This window comes from Amia ocellicauda, chromosome 20, assembly GCF_036373705.1.
Source record: "Amia ocellicauda isolate fAmiCal2 chromosome 20, fAmiCal2.hap1, whole genome shotgun sequence".
Lineage (NCBI taxonomy): Eukaryota > Metazoa > Chordata > Actinopteri > Amiiformes > Amiidae > Amia > Amia ocellicauda.
In genome coordinates this window covers 12,682,756-12,699,410 of record NC_089869.1, presented here as the reverse complement: position 1 = coordinate 12,699,410, position 16,655 = coordinate 12,682,756, and the positions used below count along the sequence as shown (strand labels likewise).

The window sequence follows — 16,655 nt, the reverse complement described above, 5'->3', positions numbered from 1 at the left end:
GGTGGGGTGCTTACAGCCTGTCAGGCACTCAATCTTGGGAATTCATACCAGGTATCCTCATTTCCTCATCTGTATCATTTTTATTGACCAAGTCTTTCTGTGGGAAGAAGCAGCGTAGAGCTGCAATAAATAATGAACAGATACAAGCCTGCGAGTCTTAAAGGAAATCCCTGGGCTTGTTTGTGGGATTGCTCTGAGCACTGCTTCAATGACCTTGCCCTGCTGCAAGCCACTGGTCTACTTTTAAAGACTTTAAAATTTAACTGTAAACCATTGAAAAGGCACATCTAGCACATACAGATTATGTCATTTTCTTTGAAGTGTCCAGTGACAGCAGAGTATTAGAAGTCTTATAGCTCTTTTCCATGCCTCAGGGTTTGTCTTTTCCAACAAGTGCCTGGTATGCAGCTTTAAGGCATCTTACGCATCCCATGGTGCACCACTGTAACCTGAAACGTTGCTGTCAGTGTCTTCTGTAAGACAGTCCAGGAAATCAGAGTAGGGACTGGCAAAAAAGGTCTCTCTTAAAAATTAAGGAGACATCTTCTGGGGTTGGATGGCATCTGTGCTTCTTAGTTCTAATGATGCAACACTGTCTAAAATTCCTCTTCTGGATTAGATACTGCATTCCGCTACACTGGACAGGAATGGATCCTGTGCTACACTACCATTGCTACAGTATGTACTGCATAACAAACTAATGGTTTTGTGTAGTGTCAAAATCTGGTACAGTACTGTACCGTCTTCTTAACAACACATACAGAAAGACCACATAAGAAGTCTTTGACTGCCATGTGATGCAATGAGTTTGACCCCTCTTGGCAGCCCTGGTATTGCCTTTTAAATCCTCAGGAAGTAGATTAGCGAGGATTTTAAAGATATCTCTCACTAGCCAGGGCTCAGTGCCAGCCCCTTCTCATCTCCACCACACACATTCTGCTCAAGGTAGGGGACGATATTATGAAAGATACAGTCTAAGTGCCAGCAGTTGTTCTGTGGACTTTTAAATGACAAACTCTTGTCACAAATGTTTAGTCACTTGAGCAGTAACGCTAACTTGACCAAGGATGGTTTACTTTTTGAAATACTTCCAGCGTTATGTTTCAAATTGTCCATCCACTGCCTCAAACACTCCCGGTGAACCAATTTAACAGAAGCGGGTGGAAAAAACTAAACTACTTGAGATAACAGACAGGGCACAGATCCAGAGCTTATTTCTTTTCATGCACGGAGTTGGCAGCTTGCGAACTGGTTTCAAAGGAGTGTGAAAGAACTGTTTGTTTCGCTAACTCCTACTACGAAGTCAAACACAAACCTTTTTTTTTATTTTTTTATTCTGCTTCTCATTTGCTCTTGAGATGTGGGCGGCAGTCACTTTCTGCCTGCCAGTAACAATCTGACTGCTTTGTTAGATTTTGTCTTTTAAGCCATTATTAATAACTGGGCTACAGACATTAACTTTACTTGCTGAGAGATTTTCATCACATTGAACATTGCATCACATCTTCCTCTCAACTGCTCATCACATGCATCTTTAGTGCTCTGTGGTTTCCCACCCTATGTGCCCGTGTTTAGCGAGCCTTCAGTAATCTTCACTCCATCTTTTGGACATAAGTTTGAATTTAATGTTTTTTGTGTGCATTTATATTGTGACTAAATACAGTAATAAGTACAACAAATACAACAAAATCTTATATCCCAAGTTCGTTACAAACCGATGAAATCAAGTTAATTCAAAGATTACGCAATCACTTTCAGCTTTTTTCGGTTTCTTCTCTGCTTCCTTCTCTATTTTTGATCAAACACTCTTCTCACACACCAATGAGAACCCTGCACAGTTGCTAGGTAACACAGCTTAATACACTTTTGGAGAGACCCAGGGCTTTGCTACACTTAAAAACCAAAGAGAAAAAAGATTCGACTGGGTTACACCGAGAACAGACCGAAACATTGGCAACCTCAATCAAGGATAATTATCGCAACTTGTCCAATGTAATGAAGAGAAAGTCGATAATGTATTACAGGCATAGCAAGCTGTAAAATGCCTTGGACTTTTCCTTTTCATTACTTAATCAAAATTCCATTTGTTAATCGTGAACAATAATAAAAATTTCAATACAAAAATCTGAAAGAAATGCTCAATTTTGATAGGAGCAGTTTGTTAGTGTCAGACATTATCTTAAGAGATCTGTCATAGCAGAGTTGTAGGAGAGAAAACCACAGTAGTCAAGGTTGGGGGGGGGGGGTGTATTCATGCTGAATACTAAATAAACTGTATGAACAGATTAGGGCCCCACTGCTACGTCCTGCTCTGCTCAGTGCAACTCTTCCGCAACAGTTTATTTAACTTAACTAGTAGACTACATGAAACAGCATTTAAAAGCACAGTGAAAGGTGTGATAAATGAGAGAGTGGATAAACCCTGCATTCACTTGTTCTTCACCAGGCATCTCTGAAATACTGCATCCCAGTGTGCACTGCACTTGGGTTTCATCTCTAACTAGAAGAATATTGAATACTGAAGAATAAATTTACAAAGGAATACCTTTACAAAGGATGTTATTATAAGAAAATACCAAACAAATATATCCATGTAGTTTTCAGCACAGGACAACTGGCTCAATTCCGTTTCATCCTACAACAACAAGAAAAATAAGTATTCCCAAGATGCCAAGTACTTCACACTTCATTATTTTTTTTACCAGAAGAGGAGGCTTATCCAAAAGCAGACCTGAACTTCAAAAATCACTAAGGAAGAAAGTTCTGTTAGAGGTGACATTGTTCACTGATTATGGGTATAACATTTTGTTTGGAGGAACAACAGCCCAGCCTGGCCACAAAGAATAGAAATGACCTAATAGAATGGGCAGGTTACAGGCCCACACAAGTGCACTCAACAGTGGGAGAAAGAGGTGGCACTGATTAGAAGAGTACACACTTCTCTGGGTAACATGGTATCTGCTTTGAAGACTAGCTGCCAGTCATTTGGACGAGAATAACAAAGAAGGCAGTTCTGAACTCTTGCCAAAATTCACTGTACAGAATATGTCTCTAATCTAAAAATATTGTCTTCAAACATCACATCTAACTCAGAAACACTGATATACACTGCAGATTTGTAATGCATTACTGCCTTATAAAGCAATAAAGATTGTATTTAATGTATATTTAGCCTACTTGTTATGAAATCCTAATATTCTTTACACAGAATCTTAATAAATGTTTAAAAGGTGGGGGAGATTACAAAGTGTTAGCAAATAAAATGTAAGGATTTGTTTCTGCATTAAACAGAAGGGAAGAACTGGGACCATATTGTGGGTGCACTACCAAAACAATTAACCAAGGTCATGTCAGTTTCTGATTAAACATAGCACAAAAGAAGTCCATCACTTCAATTAAATCTCTTTGGCTTCCCATTAACAATATATGAGAAGTACAAACTGCTCCCTAAGTGCAACATGAATTTGCTCACCTTATAATTACACTGAAATGGTGTGCGCACACAAACTACACTTTACAAAGAGCAGTCTTAAATTAAAGATGAAAATGTGGAATAAAACATTAGCAAAATCCAGCACTCTCAAATTAAATGATGCATCGTGTCGGAGTGCCTCTAGAGCCAGTCCCTCAATCAATGATCTCTTGTTGGAGGACAAACAGGATTTGGCGCGATTAAGGCAGAAAAAGGTTAGGCCTCATTTGTTTTGGTTTGTTTCTATCTTCAAATACTGCTACATTTGCGGTTACAATTTTTTTTTACGTCACCATCATGAGCAGACAGAGAAATAAGCGGTTCACAAAGTGTAAGCCTCACAGTAAAACAAGAGAGCATGAATCGAATGAGGTCATTTGTCTGATCTCTGCTCAACCAGGCCATAACCCCTGCACAGGATATGAATGATGCTTCTTTAATGTAATAATTTTTCTGCTACCATTCCAGAGCCCCTTTCAGACCAACACATTGGACAAGAAACTTGTTCAATCCCAGTTCACCTAACACACACTCGGCCCTTCTCTGACCCTTTTTGGACAGGAAAGAATGCATTTCTCATTCTGTCCAATCAGGAACAAGGTACAAGATTGATATCAAGCTCTAAACTTTAGCTGCCCTTTGTAAATTAACTACTTGCTGACCTTAATCAGATTCACTGCAGCTAAGTAATATATATATATATATATATATATATATATATATATATATATATATATATATATATATATATATATATATTTATATATATATATATACACACACACACACACACCTAAAGGATTATTAGGAACACCATACTAATACTGTGTTTGACCCCCTTTCGCCTTCAGAACTGCCTTAATTCTACGTGGCATTGATTCAACAAGGTGCTGAAAGCATTCTTTAGAAATGTTGGCCCATATTGATAGGATAGCATCTTGCAGTTGATGGAGATTTGTGGGATGCACATCCAGGGCACGAAGCTCCCGTTCTGCCACATCCCAAAGATGCTCTATTGGGTTGAGATCTGGTGACTGTGGGGGCCAGTTTAGTACAGTGAACTCATTGTCATGTTCAAGAAACCAATTTGAAATGATTCGACCTTTGTGACATGGTGCATTATCCTGCTGGAAGTAGCCATCAGAGGATGGGTACATGGTGGTCATAAAGGGATGGACATGGTCAGAAACAATGCTCAGGTAGGCCGTGGCATTTAAACGATGCCCAATTGGCACTAAGGGGCCTAAAGTGTGCCAAGAAAACATCCCCCACACCATTACACCACCACCACCAGCCTGCACAGTGGTAACAAGGCACGATGGATCCATGTTCTCATTCTGTTTACGCCAAATTCTGACTCTACCATCTGAATGTCTCAACAGAAATCGAGACTCATCAGACCAGGCAACATTTTTCCAGTCTTCAACTGTCCAATTTTGGTGAGCTTGTGCAAATTGTAGCCTCTTTTTCCTATTTGTAGTGGAGATGAGTGGTACCCGGTGGGCTCTTCTGCTGTTGTAGCCCATCCGCCTCAAGGTTGTACGTGTTGTGGCTTCACAAATGCTTTGCTGCATACCTCGGTTGTAACGAGTGGTTATTTCAGTCAAAGTTGCTCTTCTATCAGCTTGAATCAGTCGGCCCATTCTCCTCTGACCTCTAGCATCAACAAGGCATTTTCGCCCACAGGACTGCCGCATACTGGATGTTTTTCCCTTTTCACACCATTCTTTGTAAACCCTAGAAATGGTTGTGCGTGAAAATCCCAGTAACTGAGCAGATTGTGAAATACTCAGACCGGCCCGTCTGGCACCAACAACCATGCCATGCTCAAAATTGCTTAAATCACCTTTCTTTCCCATTCAGACATTCAGTTTGGAGTTCAGGAGATTGTCTTGACCAGGACCACACCCCTAAATGCATTGAAGCATTAATGAGAAATTGAACAGGTGTTCCTAATAATCCTTTAGGTGAGTGTATATATGCTAGTAGTATCGATTGCTTTTGTAAATCTAATAATATATTCAAGTAAAAAAAAAAAAAACAATTCCCACTATACTCTTATGTGTATTCTACATTCCTTGTCCTCAATGCACCTTATACCTGTAGGAAGAATGTCTGAAATGCTGTCAGTCTAGATTATGACAGCTGGGCGTAAGGGACAGGATTTGCTGTGAGTTAATAGCTCAGCATATTGTGTAGTAAGAACCTGATGTTAGTTAAGCTGTGACAAACATTTCCCAAGCAGCAGGTTACAGAGACTAACCTGCTTCAGTATGAATTCTAGAACAGCATTTACCACCTACACAAGAACAGACAGAGTTCCTTATCGAATGCAAGATGCAATGCACGAAAGGTATCAGTTTAATAAATACATGAAGCACAAGTATTAAAAAAGCAAACCACTTTCCATAATTTGTGTATTAGTATCAGACAGCCTAAAGCCTTAGAAAAATAGTGCAGTGTTTTGCAGAGAATTGGTAGACATTTAAAAGTAAAATAAGAGACCACTTCAGTGTTTTCTTAAATCAGCATCTCTACATGTATGGCAGCCATTCCATTCCATACATATTTTTATTTGGAATTTGGGAGAAATGTTGTCAGTAGTTTATAGAATAAAACAAAAATGTTCATTTAACCCAAACAAATACATATAAATAGTAAAACCAGAGAAACTGATAATTTTGCAGTGGTCTCTTCATTTTTTCCAGAGCTGTAAATTGACATGTTTTTGGTGGAGTAGTGGGTGAACAGACCTGCACAAAGGACACGGGAAGATGCCGAGAACTAACAGACATGCTCGTCCACTTTCATACACACATGCACATGCCAGCTCTCTAAAAATGCAGGCAAAAATCTAGCTGATTGCTAGTTCTAAACGGTCTGCATCTTGGCAAGCCCATCTCTGAAATGCATTTTCACCTGCTTTATGTTTCAAGGGCATTAAAAAGCAACAGCTGTGGAGATAATTACTTTATGCATTTATGTTGTCGACAAAGATTTGTAAACCAGTAACAGCTTACTGTACAAAACAGGGATTAAAACCTATTTCGGGAGGCTAAAGCAAAATGTGAGTTGATGTTCCTGGCAAGCCAGTACATTTAATTATATACCAACCTGTTGGAGCTACAAAGTGTGCGGGTTGAACAACCTACACAAGGCATGAACAATTTAAAGCATACACATTCAAATAAACCAGTAAAAACCTGATTTGGGTATCACATTAGTCTAGGGCAAGGGTTCCCAAACTTTTTTGACCCAGGGACCCCTTTGCCACCAAGATTTTCGCCAAGGACCCCCTCCTACCAAAGGATTCCCAGGGGGGTTGGGTTGGAAAAAGTAAAAATGTGTAAGAGCGGGGGCAGGTGACGGTAAACACACGTGAAAGGTGGGGGGGGTCGAAGGCAACAACATGCAAGAGCGAGGGATTGACGGTTTCAGACTGCATTTAAAAACAATACAGGGGGTGGGGGTGTGGTTTGGCCGTGGCCCCCCCGGCACTCCCTCACGGACCCCTAGTGGTCCACGGACCCCAGTTTGGGAACCTCTGGTCTAGGGTGTGGTGTCGTACTGCTAACGATCTGATTCTGTTGAAGTTGGCACCAGGTTTAATTTCAATCACGCCCTCTTCAGAATCGGCAAACCTTCTTTGTAACCGGTATCTGCAGCATCAATGAGAATGCAGGCTCTTCTACAACAGGGAAAGTTGGTGTGTACTAGAGTGCAGGGCAACATAGGAGCAACTTTATATAATATTAATATATTAAAATAGTATGTCACACACATACTGCATTAAAGACCACAGTGGTGCAGTATGTAAGAGTCAACTGTGTGGTTCAGTATTGATCGTTAACACTGCTCAAGTTTCAAACAGCCATGTTAACAGATAGTCAGAATCTCTCTGTAGATTAACCCAAATGTACACAGCTTATCTAAATCAGAACCCTTCCTTGCATCATTGTAGGCTGAAGGACATCTGATATATAAGGTAATAGGGAATGGCTGTTTGATGCATTTTAAGTGTAAAAGTTTTATTCCACAAGTTTCACCATGCAGTCAGAACTGCAATCGCTTTGAGGACTCAATCCTCTCAGTGACGTGTTCTGAGCTGGATTGCAGTACTGAACAGCTTTACCCCACACTGTACAGCCTGCACATCAACTGTGCTTAACACATCACAAAACCCCCCCACCCCACCATTGGACACGGAGTAGGTTCAAACACTGACAGAGCAGATGTCTGGAGCGCAATTACGTAACATGAAAACGCCGCTGGGGTTTCTATTGCAGTAAGCTGAGCAGCAATGACTCCCAAAGAGATGTTCACAGCTTGACACTGGCAACGTCACAAGCTTCATTTAAAATGCGGGATTTGTTATTTTTATTATTTAACCAAAACACAGAAATGGCACTTTTGAGGAGTAAACAAATTCATAAACTGTGGGGGTGTGTTTCGCATTCAGCCTTCTCTAGGCGAGCACACACACACATACCAACAAGCTAAAACCAAAACCTATTCTCCACCTTCTGTAACCAACTCCATGTTCATGTTGACTTCCTCTTTGTGCCACCCTGAGCTCTTGAACGCTAAACTGATATCCACTAAGGCTCAGCTCGGAAACCCTCTCAGCTGCACAAACTAGAACAAACTCTCTGCCACAGCTCGTCTACCGCACGGGCTACACATTCATCACCGAGACGGCCGATGCCCATCTTCCTGGACTGTATGACAAAAGAGTGGTTGTCTTTGTGCACTGATAGCGACGCTACCAAACTACACAGCCCAGAACCAATGCCTCTGTAATCCTCTCCATCCATTAATCAAAGCCTATTGCGCATCATTAATAGATAATGTTTTCCCAATAGAGCACTTTTGTTGCCCACTGATAACGAGACAGATCTGCAAAGCTTAACCTTCAGTGTGCACTTTTTTTTTTCCTCTCCCACTGAAGTAATCCTGTGAACATGCATGCAGAGAGCTTCAAATGATGCCCACAGAATTCATTTGTATTTATTCATCCCCCTGTTTGTAAGTGATTTGAAAAGCACAGCTACATCTTAATAAAATAAGGACACTTTTCGAACAACAACTACAAGTCACCCAAGGAAGAAAGCTCTCACACAATTACATCCTTTGTCTCCTCAATAGATAGATAGAAGTAATAACTGACACAGACCTAATTATCCAATAAATTGACACAGGATAAGTGCCAAGTGAGAGTTCATCTGTAAACACTCTGACTTTCATAATGGGCAAGAGCAGAGCAAGATACGAAATTAAGAGTTATACATTTCTCAAAAGAAGTCAAATGATATACAGTCATAGAAGTGACATGCTTGAAGAGGTCAAATAAAATACCCAAGACTAATAATCAGGAAGGGGATTGGTGCTAGAAAGGCGACTGCAGTAAACCTACATAAATATAACAGAAATGTCTGGACCTAGAGGAAGCACTGGGTAACAGGAAACCCACCCATTTCAATACCCTCAAAATTCTTGGCACTATGTTTTTAAATAAATGAACACTACAGTTCCTGCAAAGTTATGGAAAAAAATATGGATTCTGGTCAAAGTGTTCAAAGGAGGATCCACTAATGTATTGGCTAAACTTAAACTAAAATTTTCAGAAATGAACCAACAAATAAATAATTCCAGTTATTATATAAAAAATAAAAAATAAAAACAACTGACTGGAATTCATAGCCAGATCGGTAGAAACAACAGGAGAAAACAGACATGTATTACAGCACTGGGGAACATGTAGCACTGCATGCTACAGGCGTTTCCCATTACAAACCTGATCTTACCCATATATTAGTGTCATACATGACCCAGGTGTAACTGGGTGGAAGGACTTTTAGTCTCTGCTGTTCAATCTCCAAGAGTCACGCTGACAACTTCCAAAGATTCCAAAGCAAATACTTATTATACTTTCCCTTTTCATACTTTCACAACCGGCTCTGATAAAGTATATCCTGCATTAATGGCTCTTTACATTAAATGCTGTGTTTAACCCTCCTATTTGGAAATCATGTGACTAATTTCAAAATCCCAGTTCAACTTCTGGATATGCTGACTGCTCAGAACACGAGCTTGTTTTGGACTTCCAGCATACTTCAGTCATGTTACTGAACAGGTTATTAAGCCAGAGGAACCCAATTCAAATCTCAACTCACACTTTCAGCCCAGGAAAATGAATACACAGACAGCATGCTAGACGTGTGGAAGAGCACACTTGACGAAGATTAACTATTTATAAAGAAGACTCATTCCCAGCATGAATAATTTTTTCAGTCTGCACAATATTATGAGAGTACTTCTCATAAACATGTTTGGTCTTCGCTCATAAGCTCATACAAAGTACTGAATAAACATTAAGCAAGAATTCAAAATATTAAATCAAGGAGGTACAAAATGGCACATGGCATCTACCCTTTTTCGAGGACAAGTTTAAGAAATATGCTATCTCAGAAAAGTCACTGAAAAATAAAGACTACAGCTAAACATTCAAATAATATTTTGAATGTAATCTTTCACATATATAAAAACAAATGCTGCTATAGAAGCCCTTTGTTTCCTGTGGTTAGATGCATCATCAGAATCCAGATCTTTCTAGAACCTACCCTGGTCGTCTACAGAAATATGATGCTCTTTCTTTCACTCGTAATTTGCAAGTTTGAGATAGTGTTCACATGCTAGGCTTAGCTGACCCCTAACCAAAAAAGGAACTCAACTGATTAAGATGATTATTGACATCATGTGTTATTATGAACTTTCAAATACACAGAAGCAGCCTGCGATGTTGAGAAATTCTGCCCAGACGTGTGTGAAATAAAAATCAAATCAAAATTACTTTTCATTTGATTCATCAAAACAATGTATGCCACAGCCTACATGAGCTTGCAGCTAGAAAAACAATGAAGTTGATCAAACTGTTATGCAATGGGAGTTTTTTCTCTCTGCTGAACAACCTCCCATCTGTTCACTGTAGGGTGTGGGAAACAATGTCAAACTCATCTGTCCTGAAACATTCAAAAGCTTCATTTAGCAAATTATGCAAAACAGATCTCAATCTGGGTTCATGAAGGAATATCCATACAGGGTCCACACAAACTCTTGAAAAGTAAGATTATGAAAATATATACACTATTACATTAATAAACTATTTTGGCTTATGGAGGGGTGCTGACCTTTTTAGCTAGAAGGGGTCCAATAAACAGAGCAGTTTGTGACTTCCTGCTACAGGCAGTTCATACTCTTTTGTTTAGCCTAGATCTGGATCGTATTATCTGTGTTGTTGGTGGGTATACTGTACAAGGAAAGGCAGATTTTCAGATTATCTGATTTGGCTTAATCTAACTAAGGTCTCGCTGATGAAAGCAAAAAACAAACACACATACACACACACACACACACACACACACACACACACACACACACATTTAAAATAATCTGAGGCTAGAATATCTATTTCAATTCCTGCAGTCAAACTATATGTAAGTTGTACAATGACAGAAAATGCAGTTCAATAATAAAAGACATGGGGGTGGCGGCAGGGAGGCAAGTTCACACAATGGAATGTGGTTTATACAAGAAAAGGACATTCATATCAGTCTTGCCAGTCAGGAAAACATTAGCTAACTAGAGGAGGTCTGTGTAATTGCACCAATTATTTTTGTAACATTAAAAAGGCAAACTATGCATTTCCAAACAAAAGAAAAACTTTTGAAATAACAGACAAATTAATAACTTTAAAAAGAAAATGTGTAAGTGGAAAGAGGCTGCTGAAGCTGTTAAACTCAACTATCATTAATTGGCACAAATATATACAGCAGTCAGCTTTAAAATAGAAGAACTGTAATTGTTTTCTACATATGCTGAGCTCTTACTATGAACGCTGTTCCTTTTCAACAAAATGATTAGCTTTTTAAATTGGACCAAGTTGTGAGTCGATGGCAGAGTATGGCACAGTCCTCAACAATGTGGTGAGTGCTGAAATAATTACTTTACTGTAGTGAAAGGCTTAGGTATAGTGAAATTGGTCAAATGGCACAAACAGGGTCATGCCTGCCCCCTGCAGCACTGAAAACAGTTAACATTTCAGAAGACATCTTCAAAAAGGAGAAGTTCAAATTGCAAGGGTGTAATCTATGGATGGAAAATATACAGGGGAAGGTACTTAGAAACAAATGTCCAGTGTCATTCTCCAGAAGCTTGCTACTTGCTTTTATTAAAATATGAATTGTGAAACCAGCATGATTCTTATATTTATAAACATAAGCATGCCTTTTAAACTTTGGTTGATATGCTTGAGTTTAGAGGCCTGCCTAAATTACTATCCTGTACCAACTGAGAAATACCACTGGGAATAGATCTATATCAATTTGGATAATGATTGATGCTTTACTTCCTAACTTTCCTATATTGTGGTCTGTAGTACTGTTGATGTAAGCACTTAGTTTAGAACAATTTTTCTGCAATTAAAGTTGTGGTGTAACACACTGATAGCTTATCTTCTTGCAACTTAAAACTGTCATGTTGGTATTGGTTCCACTTCAGTTATTTAATAAACTTATGTAGGCCCATCACCGAATGCTTTTATCAAGCTCATTAGCCTTTAGTTATGACCTTATCTCTCCTGTAACAGTTGGTTCCTCATCTTTCCTTCTCTTTTGCAGTATTAAGTTTACTAATTCTTGACAAAGACCATGTTTTCACTCTGGAAAATGTCTCTCTCACTCTCTCATACATACATATATTATATATTCATGATACTTCACAACTCTTCCCATGTAGCTATAGCTCATTACAGTACCCAAACACTAACATGCATGGCAGGCTTTTGAAAAATGTACACCTGTCTGTAAGACCTAGAACACATTACATTGGCTATGTCATAATAAACAACAACTGTATATAATACATTTTAAAAGATACCTTCTAAAAAGGAGAATGTCCTTTCTAAAAGCCTTCCAATTGGAATAAAGTCAAGTTATTGTGGACCATGATTAGATGTTTCAGTTTCTAACATGACTGACTGAGCACAGGTTTTACATTTTAAACCATAAAGGCAAAGAATAAATGTGTCCTCTGTTGAGGAGTGTTCAGACACAAAACCAGTTAAAGCAATTCTTTGCAAAGGGGTATACTGGGGGAAAACAAACCCTGATGATGCCAAGGGAAGAGCCTAAACAAAAACAAGTGTTAGCTTCCGCAAAACGTGTATAATAAATTAACCTCGAATCGGTTTGCTTTTTTGAATCTAGCTGCATTAAAAAGTGGCATACAGTAGTGATCCAGCAACAACCGCAGTATGTGTCATCGCCTGTGTGGAGATTAAATAAGCACTCTCTGGAGCAACATCCACACTGGATACTGGACTGCTTATTAAAGCCAAACAAACACACACACAAACAAACAAAATGTCCATTGACTCATTCAATATTCAGCACTTTACACAAATCAGGCCTACAAGACACAGGTGATCGTGTATAGACCTGCTGTACAGCCAAGTGACCCGAATCTGACCTATCTACAGCATCTTTCCTCAGAAAACAGGATAACGGCCATTGCGCAGCTGGCCAAGAAACCACAAGAGGACATCCTGGAAAGTTGGAGGCTGCAGGGCACCGGCGGAGCAGCTGGCCATCACCTTAGCAAGCAAAACGACAAGTTACCTGATTTTGTAATTTGGCAAAGTGTGCTTCTTCTTGATGACGCGCTTGAGCTGGTTGACGATGATGGAGGTGAGCTGGGGCAGCGGTCTGCCCTCGAACTGGGACTTCACCTCGAAGTCGATGAGCGGGTCTTCGAGGAAGGAGAAGGACCAGTGTGTGAAGGGCAGCCGGGTGAACTGCAGCCTCAGACGCCCCACCACCCGGGTCATCTTGACGAACAGGTAGGCGGATTTCCCGAATACGAGGTCCACGTCTATGGCCAGGTGAAACCCGCCGTTATACTCCAGATCCACCTCGAAATTCAGCTCCTCCGGCATGCCATCATCGTTGCATGCCACAGGCTTGATAAGTTTAGCAGTCTTGAACACGGGGAGTGAATTGCCCAGAGAGATGTCCCTCAGACTGAGTCCCTCCAGCAGCCGCCCCGCTGTCTTGGTCTGCAGCAGCTCCTCAAACTCCACCTTGATCTTCTTGGTGACCCAGTGCCGGACCACCGGGGTGTCCCGCAGCTCTCGGAACAGGAACAGAAAGATGGCATTGAGGAAATTGCACGTCTCCGACCTGGAGGTGTGGAGAGGCTCGCTTTGCGGCGGCGGCTGTTGTTTAGCACTGCTGCTGGGGACCGCTGCTTCCTGCTGCCGGGGAGGAGGCAGCCCGTCTTGCGGCTTGGATGCCGTGCTGTCGGGCTGCTGTGGCCCCGCATCGGCATGTTTGTTATTAAAGTAATCTTTCAATGAAGGCTCGGGCATTGCTTTGACATACTGCACTGTCCTAGGTAAAGGCTCGGGGCTCCTCCGGTACAACAACAGGAACTGTAACAGCAGTGTGACCAGGCCCCCCACAAAAGCCGAGATCAATATTAGATAGACCATCTTCGCACACCTCGCCCTTTCACTGTTTTCGCGTTAAAACGTCTCCATGTTTCCCGTGCTGCCGTGTTAACAAAAGCAAGTTCCACCTGGCCGCTCACAAAGCTGCCATATCATCTGCCTCTTTCCTGGGAATGCGGGCTCCGGCGCTCATTGGCTGGACGTGCGGCGCGTCATCGTCGCGCATCCGTGCGTGGTGACGCTGTGTGACCCAGACTGAGCCGCCGGGCCGCCGAGTCAAGCGCGGATTTGCACAGTCACACTCGGGGCGCCGGTATCGGTTACTGGTGTATTAAGTGACGATTCTCATTTATTTCTAATTGGTGAACATCGTCATTTACACCTTATCAGTGGATCCTGCCAGCACTAAAACTACTATTGCACAGGAGAAAAGTGCACACAGGCATCACTTGACTGTAGTTGTATCTGCGCTCTGTTGCTACCGACTGTAGCACACTGTAGAAGATGAATTGCTTAGGCAGCCCAGAAGTTACAAACATTACAGCATCAAATGTGAAGTTTATTATCGCTGTATATGATGAATCATACAAAAACAAACAGTTTATACTCGTTTCACTGTTTCGTTATAAACATTTCAAACCCCATTCTGTTAATGCTGTCACACTATTGCATTATGTGACCAATTAAACCATTTCAGCAATCCCACATACTACAACAACAATAATAATACATTATTACAATTTCAAAGAGAAGTTCAGCTCCGATACATATGAGGTATCATTTTACCTTTATATCCATGGCAACATACGTTACCTGAAATTAGTAACCTGAGGTAAAATTGGCTTTAATACTGTATGAACTAGAGCATTCTGAAATTGACATTGTTAATATTATTGTTAAAAACAACTAGACTAAAGCACTTGAGTCTACTACAGAAACTGAACTACATTTTAGAAAATCAATTTGTTGTTCACTTTGTCCATAACCATCTCTTTAAAACCCACAAAGCAAGAACAGCACAGAAGATAATTAATTGTAAATTGTGCTCGACTTCATAACTGCATAAATCATTGTGAGCTGTTATCTCTTCCATCATCCTCATTGTGAGATAGGCTACTTCTTGAGATAAATATAATAATAATTGTATTATTATTATTATTATTATTATTATTATTATTATTATTATTTTATTTTTTTATTATTATTATTTTTATTATTATTTATTTATTTATTTATTTATTAGCAGATGCCCTTGTCCAGGGTGACTTACAAAATAATGATGGTACTCTGCCTTTAATGACAATATGAATACCAATATAATTCAGTTGTGTTACTATTGATATTTTTAAATCATATTCAGGGAAGATGCAAACACAAAGGAGGACAAAAAAGAATCAGTTCTGACTTTATTTTTTTATTTAAGATGTGACAGATTGTAATAAATTAATCTTCCATTCCACATCATCCGATGATTACCATCTAAATTAGAAATATTACAGGGCACTTATGTTCTTATGTTTTAAAGATAAATTATTACATTTGAATGAACTCTCATCCCTTCAGCACATTCTACTCTTTAGTCAAGACTACTGAAAAATGCATGTAACCCAGATTGGTACATTATGGATACATGTCATTCAATCCCCCTCAACCCCAAAATTATGTCCTCAAAAATATTTAAGACTGCTTATTTGCACCTTATTTTATTTTCACTGTCTATGTGATAAACAAGGGGAGGGATTATCCTCATAGATCTATAGTGACCTCTTCTGACCAGCCCACTGATTAGCTCAATAGCTGGGTTAGATCAATCACTCTGATGCTCAACAGGCAAGCAGATCAGTTTAAGAAAATTAGAGAACCAAATAATCTGGTCTGCCTCAGAGTGCAGGACAGTAAATAGTCAACAGTAAATCTTTGTTGTGTATAAGCTTGGGGGAGTTTAGAAAAAATAGATAGCTTTATTTTGGTCACACATTCTGACAGCATCTGTGACTCTTTTGCACTATGTAACACAGCTTGATGTTACACAGAACACCCTGTGACTTTCTCCTCTATGCACATAGATATATATATGGCCTTTAAAAACACAGATGTCTTTTGTTCCTTGTGTTGTAATAAAAATGTGGATTGTCGAAGACTTAAAACAAGCACAGAAGACGCATATTTCTGGTGTACCTCACAGAGCCAGAAAACAGTAAAAACTCAAACAAAGGTCAAAATGTTCTTTAAAAAATAGGAAATGAAACTTGGCACTAGGTACAATGTTTCTGATGTGCAGTAGTTTGGTGTATTCAGTCCAAAGGAAAATTACAATAATGAGGTCAGGGGAGTCCACAAATTTGTATAAAATGATTTAATGATTGTATTCAAAGATTACCAACTTCGCAAATCAGTTTTGCTGATATCAGTGAGTAAGGTATAGTCTTTAGAAAAGAAACAGATAAAAATACTACTGTAAAAGGCAGCTAGTAATGACAAACATACATGGCTCTCAAAAGTATTCACCCCCTTTGAATTTTTCCACATTCCATTGTTACAACATGAAATTAGAAAATGTCCATAATGTCAAAGTAAAAAATATAATCTGTAGTAATTACTTAAGTAAGTAATCACCCCCTTCAGTCAATATTTGGTAGAGACACCTTTCCACATATTCTCAATTGGATTGAGGTCTGG

At 39.7% G+C, this 16,655-nt stretch overlaps 1 protein-coding gene across 1 annotated transcript in view; it reads right to left on the bottom strand.

The window, feature by feature from the left end:
- Positions 1–14,170, bottom strand: part of pdzd8 (PDZ domain containing 8) — a 55,283-nt gene extending 41,113 nt beyond the window's left edge. Inside the window, exon 1 of the mRNA XM_066692858.1 lies at positions 13,147–14,170. Within this exon, the coding sequence (XP_066548955.1) occupies positions 13,147–14,018 (872 nt within the window). The 5' untranslated portion in view covers positions 14,019–14,170. The remainder of the gene's footprint in view (positions 1–13,146) is intronic.
- Between the last annotated feature and the right edge of the window lie 2,485 nt (positions 14,171–16,655).